Genomic DNA, 15,559 nt, shown 5'->3' with positions numbered 1-15,559 from the left:
CTACAAAGGACATGAACTCATTCTTTTTTATGGCTGCATAGTATTCCATAGTGTATATGTGCCACATTTTCTTAATCCACTCTATCATTGATGGACATTTGGGTTGGTTCCAAGTCTTTGCTATTGTGAATAGTGCCACAATAAACATACGTGTGCATGGGTGGGGAACATCACACACTGGGACCTGTTGTGGATGGGGGGAGGGGGGAAGGGATAACATTAGGAGAAATACCTAATGTAAATGACGAGGTAATGGGTGCAGCACATCAACATGGCACATGTATGCATATGTAACAAACCTGCATGTTGTGCACATGTACCCTAGAACTTAAAGTAAACATATAAAAAAAGAGTTAAAGAAAAAAAAATGGCTTTTTAGATCCAGCACTGACGAGGTTCCCTAGGTCGATGGTGGTGGAATTAGGGGTCTCTGTCCTCAGATATTTGGATCTGGATATATCAGTATGAAAGTCCTTAAATTGCAGGCATTTTTTAAAAAAATATTTTTTATTTCCAAGCTGAATACCATTAATTGGAATGTTACAGGCTTTTTAAGCTCCGTGTTCTGCCTGCGTGTCTAATATGCCGGTAGAAATCTTTCAAAACAGCGGGGGTTGAAGACCAATTTTGTAATACAAAACTCACTTACTTAGATATCACATTTTGCTGGACGTAATTGGACCCATAAGAAAGTATTTTTAATGCTCACGATAATAAGCTTATTATGAGTCAGCACTAAACGTGTGCACATGCATACATAAATTGTCTACATCAGCAAAAAAAGCTTATCGTCGTACTTCTCTGACCAAAATCAACTGAACCCCCGAACCCACAGAGAGCATCCATTTTGGATTCCCCAAAGACCCTTCGTTCCTGCATCCTCTTCTGCTCTCCTTTTCTCAAGCCTCTTCTGGTGGAAGCTGAGTCCTGTTCCAGATCTACGCAAGTGCTAGCGCGGAAAAAAGACCTGCCTCGCTCAGGGCTATGAGCTGCGCCCTGAAGCACGGAAAACTAATTGTGTCACAGGTTTCAAATCAGCCTCAGTTTTTTTGGAGACCTAGCGTGAGCCTTTTTTCTTCAGTGAAGTGACTTGGCAGCCAAAGGCCCCAACGTCCGTCTCTGTGGCGCAATCGGTTAGCGCGTTCGGCTGTTAACCGAAAGGTTGGTGGTTCGATCCCACCCAGGGACGGAAGTGACGTTTTGTAAACCTCAGGTTTTTAAGAAACTTTGAAAAACCGCTTTCGATGCTCACCACCCGGTGCGCTGGGACCGCGGCTCTCAAAACCAGCCGGGAGCCCTGCCAGCTGACCTCAGCATCGTGTAGTTCACACTGTCCTCTTCCGCCTCAGTGCTCTACGGGTAATTTTGAGGTATTGGTTTTTCCGACTAGGGTTGTAATTTTAACTTTTAGCTGCTTAACCAGTGCAGTTACGTTATGAAACTGCCATCTTTAAGAAAATTTACTGACCAAAGGAAGTAAGTACTAATAATCCCAAAACGAATTGTTTGTCTTTCCACCAAACCTGTGCCTGCCTTGCTTTTCTATTTCCTAACTCAGAAAACGGGCACTATGTGTGGAACCTGGTCCTTAGTTACGCCGTGTACTGCTGGCTGCCAATTCTTGGAGAGTCTGCCTTCTAAATACCTTATTGATTAAGCACCTTCCTCTCCAGCCTCACCGCCAGTTATTTCCTTATTGCTGCCTTTGGGTTACTGCATCCTGCCTTGCCGCCCTAGCTGGCTTCCTGTCTTCAACTCTCCTGTCCCGTCCATCCATCAAGTAGTTGTCAGAGAATCCTTCTAAAATACTATATGGTACAAACCTGGTCTGCTTAAATTCTGTCAATGTACTGCAGGGTCTGATACCATCTCCTTAGTTTGGAAGGCAATGCCCTTCATCATCTGGCCCTGAAACTCTTTCCTCTCCCACACCGACACAGAACCAAACTGCTTTCTTGGTTTTAAATCTTTGCCTATGAACCTTGGGCTTTTCTTCTCTTCTTTACCTGGCAAACTCCTACTCATCCTTCATGACCACATCCCCCAAATCAAGCCTCTTTTCTGCAGCCCTTTCTTCATTCTCTTCCTATTTAACTGTTTTTCTCACTAGAAATAAAGCTTCTCCAGGGAATGACCCCTGTATTTTTTCATCTGATATCTTCAGCACCTGAACTCAAGGTTGCACATTGTAGGTAGTAAATAAATGTGAGTTTAATGTCCAAGGTTTCCAAATGCACTTGTGTCATGTCTGAATCTTATGTAATATTTATGTATGTAATCTAGCTTGAATCGTCTTGGTATATAGCTCATAATTCATACAATCAGGCTGACCCTCTACCTCTGCCCAGGCCTCTACCTCCTGTGTAGCTCTACCTTCTCCTACCTGCCCCAATGCTCTGAAACTATCTCTAATGCCTATTCACCCTTCTATCCCATACTTCCCATAAGAATCCGCCTTAACCCAATTGTCTCAGCAAGATTTGGAAAGCAAGCTAGCTAATTCTTAAGAGTTGTGGTGAGATGGTTGCTAGGAGGAGGGGGTGTTTCTCACCAATCCAAACCAATCTCTGTTACAGTCCTGGACAAAGGGAAGAAGAAATAATTTTATCTTTCATATTTTATCACCATGGTTTTCCCATCTTCTATCTAAGAGTAGCATGCAAGATCTTGTAAAATGCTTTATTGGAACCAAGAAATGCTGTACTTAAAACTTCCAAAACAGAGACAGCTAAAGCTTTCTTTCGTAAGCAACAACGGTCTTCTCCATCCCCACCTCATTGGAAGTGACATGATGAAAGACTTGAAAGTTTCATAATTTAACTCAGTGAAGCTCAGTAGTACTTTTAGTATTGGTTATACAACATTTGTTTAATAAATGCAATGAACAAAGCTATACCGGAATTAGATATTGAAACAGAAAAGGTGGTTTTACAGTCCCTGCCCTTCTTACTACCCCGGTCAAAAAAGTATTTTCACCTCCTGTGCTTTCCTTCCGGTGTGTTTGTGGTCAGTTCTTTCTTCTCAGGCTTTCTCATTCTGACGCTGAGATAGTTCTGTTCACTTAGCTTAACTTGGGACAGTGACACAAGGTTTGTTCTGTACTTTCTTTTCCACCCCACCCCCGCCCTAATCCTCAGTCCCCTTCCTAGGACCATTTTCTACACCTAGCATTAAGGGGGCTCATCATTATATACCTGGAGGTGGTCCAGTTCTGATAGACTCCCCTGGAAGACTCAATTCTACGCCACCGTCATGATTTCTGGTTAATTCCACTACGGCTAATGTTCTAGGAAGACAGCCTTATCTCGGGGCTCAGATGGGGACACCTCCCTTAGTCTATCCTGGACTACCCTGCTATTTCTCAGCCATTCTTTCATTGGTCCCACTGAATTTCCTAGATCCCCAGCAGTTCCCACACTCCGTATGGCCCTGCCTCAACTATTAACTCTACTTATCCATTTATTTAGGAACAATTATTTTCTTTTTTTCCTTCTAAACTGGGTAATTTATAATAGGAACAAGTTTTATATGTTTAAAGGATTACCATCCCTGGCCTGTATTGTCGCTTTGCTGTGAGGGAATGGTTGGGACAGAAAAAGTGTTTGTGTAGCTCTGAAACTTCAATTCCAAGGAATGTAGCTACTCACTGGGACTTCCCTGTAGGCACTTGAAGATCATAGGCCTTTCCCTTCCACTGGAGACCAAGGAAAAATTGAGAGTTGGGTAAGGGATCTGGGCTCTGAGTTCTATGTTTCCTGCTGCTTGTGGAGAGGCCTAAAGAGGATGATGGGGTTGCAAATCCAGAGAAAGGTTCAGAGATGCTGCTGCCACTGCTCTTATTACCCTCACGGGATGGGAGTCATTTGTCTTGAGGGTCCTTGCTCCATTTAAATTTATGGTCCTTCCAGTCCCTTGTTGAGCTTGGAATGTTTTTCTTCACAGAGAAATATAGTCCTGTGTCCACTGCAAAAAGGAGTACCATCACCAGGCAGAAAGAGACTTGGTACCCAGGTGGAAAGAATGATGAGATGGATGACACTGCCAAATCTGTTAGGAGAAGTGGAGACATGGAAAAAAAAGAGTCACTAAGGCAGATATTTGGAACAAACAATGAGGTCACCAGTAGAGTCTTTGACACCTGCCAAAAGACAAGTGGTAGGAATGGTGGAGAAGTCTGGGGGGAAAGTATTGCTTCCTCCCGTTGGTTCCTGATCTTAGTGCTATCTGAGCAGAGGACAGCTCACCAAACACTTAGCAAAGGCTCCTCCTTGTTTGACAGAGATGTGACAGGGAGCATTAGCAAGTTAGGTCGTAAGCTAGGTTTTGTGTGATAGTTAAGAAATTGTCAGACAATGCTATTGTCTAGAAACTGGGACAAATTTGTTGATTTTGTATTTCAATTTTTTAAACTCTTGATTTTGATATATTTCCAAACTTAAAAAAAATTACCAGAATAGTATAAAGAAATTTCATATGTACTTTACCCAGATCCACTCATTGTTTTCATGTTACCCCATTTGCTTTATTCACTCTCTTTCCCTAACCACTTGGGAGTATTTATTTTCAGTTTAAAGTGTCATGAAATTATTTTGGTACAAATTGTGGCATTGTAGTGTCAAAATCTCAAAAGGTGGCCAGGCGCGGTGGCTCAAGCCCGTAATCCCAGCACTTTGGGAGGCCGAGATGGGCGGATCACGAGGTCAGGAGATCGATACCATCCTGGCTAACAAGGTGAAACCTCGTCTCTACTAAAAAATACAAAAAAACTAGCCAGGCGAGGTGGCGGGAGCCTGTAGTCTCAGCTACTCGGGAGGCTGAGGCAGGAGAATGGCGTAAAACCCGGGAGGTGGAGCTTGCAGTGAGCCAAGATTCAGCCACTGCACTCCAGCCTGGGTGACAGAGCGAGACTCTGTCTCAAAAAAAAAAAAAAAGAAAAAATCTCAAAAGGTGTTTTGCTGCCTTTCTACATGCAAATTGTTTACAATTTATGTCTTGGGCTAGTTACAGATAGAAGTTCTGTGAAACTGGAAAGTCCAGGCATACCACTCTAGAGCTATGATTCTGGAGGCTAGTGCTGAAACTAGAGATGTTTTGTGGATGACTTAATTGGGATCATAAGAGGTTAGTGTTTATTCAGATCTTTTACTTAATGGTTAAATATACAGGCTTTGAAGTCTTTGATGTGACCTTAGGGACAACTTATTTATTTTAGCACCTCAGTTACTTCATCTGTAAAATGGAATAAATATTACCTATCTCATGTTGTGAAGGTCCACTATGATAATCAAACCAGGTGCATGTAAAGAATTGTTTAGCACAGACTCTAGCACACTGAAAGGTGCCCAATAAATGTCAGCTATTTTTGTTACAGCAGAAGAAACTGGGGTTCAGAGAGACTAAGTGGTTCACCTCTGGTCAGATGGTTAATTAGCTGCAGAGCTGGAACCCAGGTTCTAGGCTCTTTCTGTGAGGGGATGAGGGGCTCCTGCCAGTTTGGATCGTGGCTAAAAGGCTTGGATAAGAAGGAGGACAGTATGATAGGAACATATGACATCGTGGGTGTGATTAGGGTAAGGAAAGACAGAGGTATTTATTAGGGAGGAGATGTGGCTTCTGCTCCTGCCATCATGCTGCAGAGTGAATGACACCTCTTAGCTACCCCAAAAGAATGGACCGAAAGAGAGATGCAAACTTACCCTGCAATCAGGGACTTTCGGGGACCTCCTGCTGATCACCGGGGGGGACCAGCATATGAAGAAGTGTGTGTAAGAATTGGGAATCTCCTCCCAACTCAACTTCCCTGGGCATTCCAAGGTGTCACATGTCTCACCTTGAGTGATGGTGATGTTCACAGTCTCTGAAGATACATTTTTACTCCCAATAAGTCCCCTGCAGAAGTAGGAGCCGCTGTCTTTAAGTGTGGCTTTTGGAATGTAGAAGTCAGAATTCTGAGGAAAATACTTCCTGCCTTTGCCATTCTGTAAATATGTGACCTTATGCAGAAGAGTGTTCTTCCAGCTGTGACACCTCAGGTGAATAGAGTCTTCCTCCTTGAACACCTGCCGAGGGGCCTGGAGCAACAGCCAGCCTGAAAGATACACAGACACCCCAGGCCCGGGAGGCCTCAGCTCTCAGTGCAGAGCTTTGTGAAAGGGCCACGTACCATCCAGATCCTGGGACATAAGGGAAAGCCAGATTGGGAGTCAACCCTGCATAGCTCCCTTTGGGGAAGAGCTGATGGGGTCCTACAAGAGAACTGAAGTCATACCAAGACCTTTGTCTAATGGGAAAGAGGGACACACACACACATATGATCAACACACAGAGTTAGAGCAGAGGGACTAAGCAAGGAGGTAAGTGAGAAGCAGCGAAGGGCATATCTGCAGGATCCTTAAGTGCTAGACTTAGATTTGCTGTGGCAGGTGACAAGGAGTCACAGTAAGTTCTAGATCAGAGTAAAAATTGCATTTGAAAATGATGATTTTTTTGCCCTATTAGAGAAAAGGTAGATTTCAGAAGGAATAGGCAATCAAAGGAATATTGAAAGACTCTTGTGGCAGTCAGGAATAAGGTGATGATGGCCACAGAGTGGCTGCAGAAATTGTGAAGGAGAACTTGATGTAAACATCAGGAATGGGAAGGGCACGACTGGTAGTGCTCAGCGTGGCAATTGGTGGTTTCTGAGGTGTCACAGGGCCTCGATGAGACCAACTTTATTACTGAGCATGGCCTTCAAGAGAGGAAATTCTTGTATCGCCAGAGCTTATTCTCACAATCATGTCACCAAGTAATCAGACTTCACAGAGAGAGAACATGAAGTCATGGTCGGGAAAGGGCCTGAATAATTAAAAAATAATGATATTGTAGATAAATATTATAATGGCATAAGAAAATATTCATGAGACAATGTTAAGTTAAAAAAGCATAATACTTAAAATATTTTAGAAAGTATTATGCACAGAAAAGAAGGGTATGCACTTACATGTTAACAGGGGCTTTCTCTGAAGGAGTGGGACCAAAGGACATTTTAAATTTTTCCTGTTTTCTTTTATGTATTTTTGAAATTGACCCCAAATGGCTTTTGTAATAAGAACAAAATAAAATTTACTATAATTTTATATTTTAAATCGACATTCTCAGGTTGAATTACTATAATTTTAAAAATCTACTACCTGATGCTAAACAAAATTGGTAGGCCGTGTGTTGGTCATGATTCTCTACCACAAAGGTTTGCCAAACAGAAAGTAATCTTTATTACCTATTAAGATATATCATTTATCAAAAGAAGCCATGTGCCTATCTATCCACTTACTTTTTCAGCAGAGAGATGAAACATTATTAGCATAAAGTCATGGTTAGTATATAGTCTGGTGGCCTTTGGAGGAACATTCTTATTCCAATCTGTGCTGTCATGGACTCAGTGAATGTCCATATGTATATTCCTTCGATTGATATTTCATCAAACACTCACTATGTATGACACACTGCAGACTGGAGATACCCAGACGACTGGACATATAGTTCTCAGCCTCAAAGAATCTAAGTCTAGACACAGAAACATAAATATTCAGAAATAATCACAATACCATATAATGAGTGCTACAATAGGCTAAGAATAAAGGACTGCAGGGCCGACTAGATTGAAATAAAGAAATTCTGCCTGAAAGAAGTAAAAAATGCAGGCCAGGCGCAGTAGCTCATGTCTGTAATCCTAGTATTTTGGGAGTCCAAGGCGGGTGGATCTCGAGGTCAGGAGATCAAGACCATCCTGGCTGACACGGTGAAACCCCGTCTCTACTAAAAATACAAAAAATTAGCCAGATGTGGTGGCACGTGCCTGTAGTCCTGGCTACTTGGGAGGCTGAGGCAGGAGAATCACTTGAACCTGGGAGGTGGAGGTTGCAGTGAGCCGAGATTGTGCCACTGCACTCCAGCCTGGGTGACAGACAGAGACTGTCTCAAAAAAAAAAAAAAAAAGAAGTAAAAAATGCTCCTCAGAGGAGGACGTAAGTGAAATGGGTCCTAAAGGATGCTCAGAAGTTTACCTGGTGAAGCTAATTCTCATGATCACAGTTTACAGTTTAATATAGACTTGATTGGCTAGAGTTCTAAAACCAGTTTCTAGAGCCAAGTTCAAGGCAAACTAGTAACTCTTAGACTTGATTTTTCTATTGCTTTCTCTTGGTAATTCCCTGTTTTATTCGGTTGTAGGTGGACATCTCTTACCTAGCTAGAAATGGACATTCCTTCTTGTAGCTCTGGAGAGTGAAAACCATGTCAGTTGAGTGGTACTGTCAGAGGCCAAAGAGCCATAAAAATCAGTTTCAGAGGCCCAATTCCATGGAGCTCTCTTGCAGATCCACCTCTTTATGCCCTTCTTCCCCCAAGGCTTGTTCCACCCATAAACATTGTATGAATGGAACAGCCATGGAAGTAGAGTTTGGTTTGCTGGGCGACACTGCAGGGACCAGGCTATGTGGTAAGATTGTAGGGACACCAGGAAAGACCCCTGCCTTCGAAGTGTTTCTCCTACCTGTGTCTGTTGTCTATATTCTGTTAATAGTACACAAGGACTTTCATCTCATGATTAATGTGCAGACTGAACATATATCTGCCTCTATTGGAAGAGATATCACATTACCAAATTTATGCTTAAGTATAGGTTTGAGTATAGCATTGATGAGGAGAGAGAAAGATACGATGCTAGGCCACTAGGATTGCTTTGGGAGGTTGCTTAGGGCATTACATATCTGAGAGTGAGGAGGAGATTGAGGTCCTAACACCAAATTCATAAATTTATTCAATAAATATTATTGGCCAGGCGTGGTGGCTCACGCCTGTAATCCCAGCACTTTGGGAGGCCAAGGCAGGTGAATCACTTGAGGTCAGGAGTTTGAGACCAGACTAATCAACATAATGAAACCCTGTCTCTATTAAAAATACAAAAATTAGCTGGATGTGGTGGCAGGCACCTGTAATCTCAGCTACTCGGGAGGCTGAGGAAGGAGAATCACTAGAACCCGGGAGGCAGAAGTTGCAGTGAACCAAGATTGCACCATTGCACTCCAGCCTAGGTGACAGAATGAGACTCTGTCTCAAAAAATAAAATTTAAAAAAAATGAAAATAAATAAATAAATATTATTGAGCATCTATGCCAAGGCCTAACCTTCACATGACACATTCACATTGTATGCATTCCATATGGTGCTTCCTGGAATTGTGCAGTGCAGCAGTCCTATATCTATTGTCTCACAGGCTTTGACATTTTGCCCAAGACCTACTTAGAGCTAGGACTACAACCCTGATACCATTCAGTGGGACCACAGATCATCTCATCTTAGCTTTTATCTCTAAGAATATCATCTCTGGCTCTTCCTAAGTATTTCAGCACCCTTTGTTTCACCCTTTATTGGTGATTTTCCTCTTTCCCTTCATCAACTCACCGATATGGACTTCCAGCTGCACCGGGTCACTGAGTGTGGAGAGGCTTGTCTGGCACCTGTACTCTCCACTGTTGTTGACTCTGGCAGCAGCAATGAAGTAGCTCGAGGTCTGGCTTGAGATGAGGCTCTCATTGTGAAACCACTGTGTGGAATTGTCCTCAGGGGAATAGGCTCCCTGGCACTTCAGGGTCACACTGTCCTTCTCGAGCACCGTGTACCATTGAGGCTCCAGGAACACCATAGCCTTTGGGAGATCTTCTGAGGAGCCAAGAGAATGTGGGGTGAGGACAGGGAGAGGAGCAGGCTCTACACTGCCATTCCCAGGGAGCCTCAAAGCTAGAATGAGCTCATTGCAAACCCATGCTTGGTGACTCAGTTTTAGAGCATCTTGGCCCCATTTTTGGCCTGTTCAGTATCTTGAGAAAAACTGGCCAGAGAAGCATAGGGCCCAGTTCTGCTGTATTGGAGGAACTATCCCTGCTAACCCCACATCAGCAATTTCCCATTCAGCAAGCATTTCCCAATATCTTATTGCCACAATATCATATGTCCCCATACATGCCCCACTGGGTCAATCCAAGACCATGAAGCTGACTCACCAGCCCGCATGCCAGCTGAAACTGCAAGAAAAAAGAGTAAATCAAACATTGAGTAGAGGCAGAGATCAGAGTGATTAGAATGTAGAGTGAGTTTAAAACTCCTCTGCCCTCCCCTGCCCCAGGAGCCCAATGTTCCCAAGAATCAGGATGTTTCTAGTGGAAACCTTCTTGCTACCTGCTCTCTGGTCTCCAGTGTTCATGCCTCTTGCACCAATGTCAACCCAAATCCCTATTTTCAACACTACTCCCTTACCCCTTGCTCCCTGTGCAAACTCCCAAATTAAGTGTACAGGTTGAATTTCCCTGAACCAAACCACAGAAATAGCCTCAACCCATATCCCCACAAGAAAGGGTAAAAATTAAAAGTCATAGAGGAGAACACTGGAATGTCGAACTGAAAGAGACAGACCTTAGGGACCATCTAATCCAAGCTCTTCAGTTTCACATAGTGATTCTGAGACCCAGAGGGGTGAAGTGACTGGCCTCACTCATGAGTATGCTTGAATTGGAACCAGCATTCTCCTCATTTCTAGCCCTATCTTGGCTTGTCCTAGGAGCTCAATCCATGGCTATAGATGTAGTGAGTGGTCCCATCCCTTGGTGGGAGTCTCATCCCTAGCCCGAAAAGGGGTCCCTGCCGAACCCAAAGCATCTCAAACTTCTCCCTCAACCAGGGAGACCCTGACTTACCTAGAAGTAGCAGAGCAGTTGGGAGGAGCAGCTGCCACATGATGCCACGCTGGAGTGGACAAGTCACCACAGATATCCGGAGCCCTAAAGGGACCAAGCTGACTAGACAGGAGGAAGTAAACAGCCTTTCCCCAGCCTCTCCACCCATCTCTGTCACCCACCAGGTTCCTTTTCTTAAAACTTCATCTGACTTCTCAATCTGAAGGCTGGCAAGGGAGCCCCACCATAGAACAGGAACAGGAAGGAAAGAGCCTGGAGGCGAAGTGGGTGGGTCTGCCCCCTTTACTCCTCAGAGGTCTGCAGCTGAGCATCTGAGGGCACATGCAGAATCTGCCGGAGAGTGCCCTCAGCCATCCCAGGATGCTTGGCCCCATCTCCTGGATTTGGATCCACCCAGCACCAAGAATGGGACAGCAAGACCCTGGGGATGAGATTCAAGGTGGGAGGAGCATTCTCTGAGGGCTTCCTTCATTTCACCTCAGAACTTCTCACTCTCCTACCTGACCCAGACTCATCTATCTCTAGCCGAGGCCCTGCCTGCACACAGAAAGTAGTCCTTTCAAATCTTCTAGTCACTGCCTCAATATTATCTCCACCCAGAGTTTCTTTCAAAATTCAAAATTCAAAATCTATATGCTCCTGGGATATGTAATCCACAGGAGCTACTGACTTTTTAGTGTGATTTAGTCATTAGATTTCCAGGTTAGAAGAAACCCAGGTAGGGGAGAGAAATGGGCCCTGGAAGAACAAGTCACCAGTGAAAGGCCGAAAAGATCACAGAAAAGATGGGGGTGGGGAGGGGCGAGGACAGGAACTCTTTACCTTCCTCGTGCTTCCCGTGCTTCCCGTGTTACCCGGTTCTGCAGATTTAGCTCAGGTCCCTCGGGGCCACTGGATCTGGGCTGGTCTGTCAGCCTAGTAGCTGGGGCTCCAGGGCTCCTTGCCAGAAAAGGTGGAGGAGGGTGGCCAGGAAGTGGGAGGGTTGTTAACCTCTTCTCTCCAGATTCTCCCCCATACCCCCATGTTGTTGACTCTCACAATGGTCTAGGTCCCAGGCAGAAAACCAGATGACTCTGCTTGTTAGTGCCACTCCCCCAGTGGACTCCTGGACATCTGGGACAGGTCTCACCTGGATTAGAAAAGCCCAGGAGGCGAGCAGCAGGCCCGTGTGGGCACCTGATGCTTGTTAGGGGTGGAGTGGAGGCAGGGGCTGACACAGGTGGTCACAGACCTTTGCTTTAAATGAATGCTCTTTCTACTCCAGATTGACATTAAAACCACTACTCAGGTTTTGTTTTTATTTGTGTGTTTCATTTGGCTCCTGGGTGGAGTTAATTGATCCTCCCATTGCCATCCACGTACCCACCCCTCCCTGCACAGAGTCTTGTAGCAGCCCCTCCTCCACAGGCCCTTTGATTGGACAATGGAAATGAACCCAGGCAGCCATTCCAGTTCTCCTTCTCAAGTGACTCATCTATGCCTTGCAAAATCCAGACAAGTATCTGGAAACTTAAGTTCCTTGCTGTAGCACTTCAGATACTTATCTGGGAAACCTAAAGCAGAAACAATGCCTTCAGGGCTAAGGATGGTCTCTGAGGCAAAAGGTAGATATCTCTCAATTCTTTCTTCTCTTCAGATATCCAAGTGGCTTTCTGCCACGTGACTTCTAATGCAAGGCCTTCACTTTGTTTTCCTTCTTTGAGGTCTTATTTTCTTATCTGACTCCTCTGTGGCTCTCCAATGGAGGGAGGAATTCTTAGCTGCCAAAAGGGTGGGCTAGATAGGAAGAAGAGGAGAGAGCACAGGAGGAGAGAAAGGGACCGCAACAGAATGGGAAGCTTTCAGGGGGTTTTCATTGAGTGGTTGTTGAATAATTCTCAAATTGAGTGTTGTTGGAGTTGTAAGGGTTAATTTTACAGTAATGGATAAAATGCAAAATTTTGGCCTATGGTGGCTTATTGTAATCCCAGCACTTTGGAAGGCCAAGGTGAGGTGGAAGGATTGCTTGAGGCCAGGAATTTGAGACCAGCCTAGGCAACATAGCAAGACCCCATCTGTACTAATATAGTAATAATAATAATAGCCAGATGTGGTAGTGCATGCCTGTAGTCCCAGCTACGCAGGAGGCTGAGGCAGGAGGATTGCTTGAGCCCCGGAGTTAGAGGCTACAGTGAGTTATGTTCACGGTACTGCACTCCAGTCTGGGCAACAGAGTGAGACCCTGACCCTTGGGGAAAAAAAAAAAAAGCAAAATTTTTACAAAAGAGCAGATGGTCTTAGGATATCATATACTGAAGTGTTTGTCTTCATGTTTGCTTTTCTTTCTTCTCCTTCCCTTTTTCCTCCCTCCCCTCTTCTTCTCTCCTTTTCTTATTGGAAGGCCAGGCACAGCAGAAGTTTCTGACTATGGAGGTCAGTTGATCGTCATCCCCTAGGACTTACAGTTTCTTAGGGGGAGAACATCAGATAAGTATTTGGAGTGCTAGAGGGACTGTGACAGTATTTATGAAATGCTGTGTATGCACAAAGAAGACAGTGGCTAATTCTATCTGAGGGAGGAGTGTACATGGAAGAGAGAACACTTTAATTAGATCGCAAAAGATTCAGCAGGAAGATTTTTGAGGGAAATAGGCATTCCAGGCAAAAGGAGCAGCATGAGCAAAGACTTGGAGTGAAATAGGCTGTCGTGTTTGCAGAGCTGCTTGTAGTAGTCCACAAGTGTAGTTGGGTGTAGTTCCACAAGTGTAGTGAGTACTACAAAGGAGAAGCACAGGTTCCAAAAGGATTAAGATGCCTGGGTCTCACGTGAGTCTGGGTGAAATCCCAACTCCACCACTTACTTAACCTTCCAGCCCTCAGTTTCCTTATCTGTAAAGCGAGGCTAACAATAATGGCACTCATGGCTTAAATGAGATAATGCAGATAAAATTGTTGGTTCCATATTTGGTACCACACCTGCTGATTACTATTGTAAGTACAAGATGGTAGGTTGAGATCTTCCTCAATTTTCTAAATTAGGTTGTGACCCCCACCCCCACCCCAACTCCTTTAGGAGTTTGTGCTTCTCATTTGTAAACTCATTGCATTTGTGGACTGAAAGGTCTTGGAGAGATTACCCCTGTACCCTCGACATTTAGCACAAGGGCAGGCACATACTAGGCACTCAATTAGTATTTATCAGGAAGAGTTTTGTATGTCAGGATGAACAGTACATATTGTATTCTAAAAGCTAATGGGAACTAATACAAAGGCTTTAAACTGGGGAGTCACAGGATCTGTTTTATATTTTATGAAAACTACTCTGATAGTAGTCCAAGGAATGAGTTAGAGGGGAGAGAGATGAAAGGTGGAGGGAAAAGTTGGAAGATTATTTCAACAATCTAGTTGAGACAAAAGCCATTCTGTTTAAAAAGTGGATATGCAATGGAAGCATCTAGGAGAGAAGTTGGGAAGGAAGGACAGACAAGACTTGGTGAGTGATTGGCTGAGGGATGATGAAGAGGGAGAGGTCTGGGTGATGCTTGGATTTCTAATTTGGGTGATAAGGAGGATGGCAGTACCTTTCATGGACAAAAGAAAAATGGGAAGATGAGCAGGCTTTGGGAGGGACAGACAATAATCTCAGCTTTTGATGTTATTGAGTTTGAGGTAGCTGTGAAAGTTTCAGGTGAAGATTTCAAGTAGGCAGTGAGACATATGGCCCTGGAACTAAGAAGACAGGCCTTGACAAAAGACACAATTTAGGAGACACCAACACGGTTGAGGTTTCAAACCTCTGACAAAAAACTTTGGGCCCTCTCCCAAGAAAGGACGCAAATATACACATTATGTTTCCTTTAATTTAAGAAGCTCTATTTGAACCCATCCAGAGATCCTAGGTTAAGATAAAGTAAGGACAAGAGCTCTCAAACTGTAAGAGTATTGAGAGAGAATTAAAGGGAAACATTGAGGGAAAGGAAGGAGGAATTGAGAGGGAGAGGAGAAGAGGAGAGAGTCAGTGACAGAAACTTGGCATGCAAACATTTTTGAACTGTTCACAGGAAAAATAGCTGACAGAGGAGTTTGGATAGGAGGGGCTGAAGAGGGGGGAATAAGGAAGTTTAGTGGGAACAGATCTTCAAGGAGGGAGTAGTCAACAGTAACAGTATTAATGTTGTAGAAAAGAATTCAAACAAGAGTTTGATTGAAATATGGCAATCAAGGAACTATTAATGACTTTTGCCTGAGCAATTTCAGGGGCTGGGGCTGAGAAAGAGAAGTTTGACAGCTTTTGGTTGAAGAGCGAGTAGGAGTGAAAAAGTGTTTCGTGAAGTACTTCTCTTTAGAATCTCCATTATAAAGGAATAGAGCATATATCACCTGGCTGCTCAGGATCACCTCCTCCTCCCCATCTTACTAGCATGTCATTCTCCCCTGGAGAAGTCCCACTGTGAGTACTTAATAGAAAGCAGTGATTACTTTCTACTACAGAAACCCAAGGGTCCAGATCTTCCTTTTTCCCACTTCAGGGCACTATTAAGGACTAAATTGTGTCTCTCCCAGTTCATATGTTGAAGTCCACATGTGGAACCCCCTATGCCTCAGGATGTGCCTGTGTGTGGATATAGAGCCTTTAAAGAGGTTATTAAGTTAAAATAAAATCATTAGGTGGGCTCTAGTCCAATATGACTGGTGTCCTTATAAGTTGAGACACAGACTAGGTGCGGTGGCTCAAGCCTGTAATCCCAGCACTTTGGGAGGCTGAGGCGGGCGAATCACGAGGTCAGGAGATCCAGATCTTCCTGGCTAACACGGTGAAACCCCGTCTCTACTAAAAATACAAAAAA

General features: G+C 44.1%; 1 protein-coding gene and 1 non-coding gene across 11 annotated transcripts; one reads left to right on the top strand and one right to left on the bottom strand.

The window, feature by feature from the left end:
- Window positions 1–1,115: 1,115 nt before the first annotated feature.
- TRNAN-GUU lies at window positions 1,116–1,189 on the top strand. Its single transcript has one exon. It is a non-coding gene; the product is annotated as a tRNA-Asn (tRNA).
- Window positions 1,190–2,602: 1,413 nt separating this feature from the next.
- LOC105519602 (low affinity immunoglobulin gamma Fc region receptor III) lies at window positions 2,603–11,665 on the bottom strand. Of its 10 annotated transcripts, none has more exons than XM_011952998.1 (6): window positions 11,556–11,665; window positions 10,734–10,835; window positions 10,044–10,064; window positions 9,445–9,702; window positions 5,831–6,088; window positions 2,603–4,047 (listed from the first exon to the last, which is right to left on the bottom strand). In XM_011952998.1, the coding sequence occupies exons 2-6, from the start codon at window positions 10,771–10,773 to the stop codon at window positions 3,860–3,862; spliced, it is 765 nt and encodes a 254-aa protein (XP_011808388.1). In that variant the 5' UTR covers window positions 10,774–10,835; window positions 11,556–11,665; the 3' UTR covers window positions 2,603–3,859. The 10 variants fall into 10 exon arrangements, with proteins under 10 accessions (XP_011808388.1, XP_011808389.1, XP_011808391.1 ...); XM_011952999.1 differs by having other exon boundaries at window positions 10,734–10,817; XM_011953001.1 differs by having other exon boundaries at window positions 9,445–9,699; window positions 10,734–10,817.
- Between the last annotated feature and the right edge of the window lie 3,894 nt (window positions 11,666–15,559).

Source organism: Colobus angolensis, unplaced genomic scaffold (genome assembly GCF_000951035.1).
Source record: "Colobus angolensis palliatus isolate OR3802 unplaced genomic scaffold, Cang.pa_1.0 Scaffold354, whole genome shotgun sequence".
In the NCBI taxonomy this organism is placed as follows: domain Eukaryota; kingdom Metazoa; phylum Chordata; class Mammalia; order Primates; family Cercopithecidae; genus Colobus; species Colobus angolensis.
This window is presented reverse-complemented; position numbering and strand designations above follow the sequence as displayed.

What these genes read in the sequence shown, in the direction of transcription:
- LOC105519602 (XM_011952994.1), bottom strand. Translation starts at nt 10,881, where the DNA reads ATGGGTGGAGAGGCTGGGGAAAGGCTGTTTACTTCCTCCTGTCTAGTC. An exon ending in AACTGCTCTGCTACTTCTAG is followed by an intron (nt 10,065 to 10,733) that starts GTAAGTCAGGGT and finishes TTTTTCTTGCAG; the next exon opens with TTTCAGCTGGCATGCGGGCT. An exon ending in GCAGCTGGAAGTCCATATCG is followed by an intron (nt 6,089 to 9,444) that starts GTGAGTTGATGA and finishes TGTATCTTTCAG; the next exon opens with GCTGGCTGTTGCTCCAGGCC.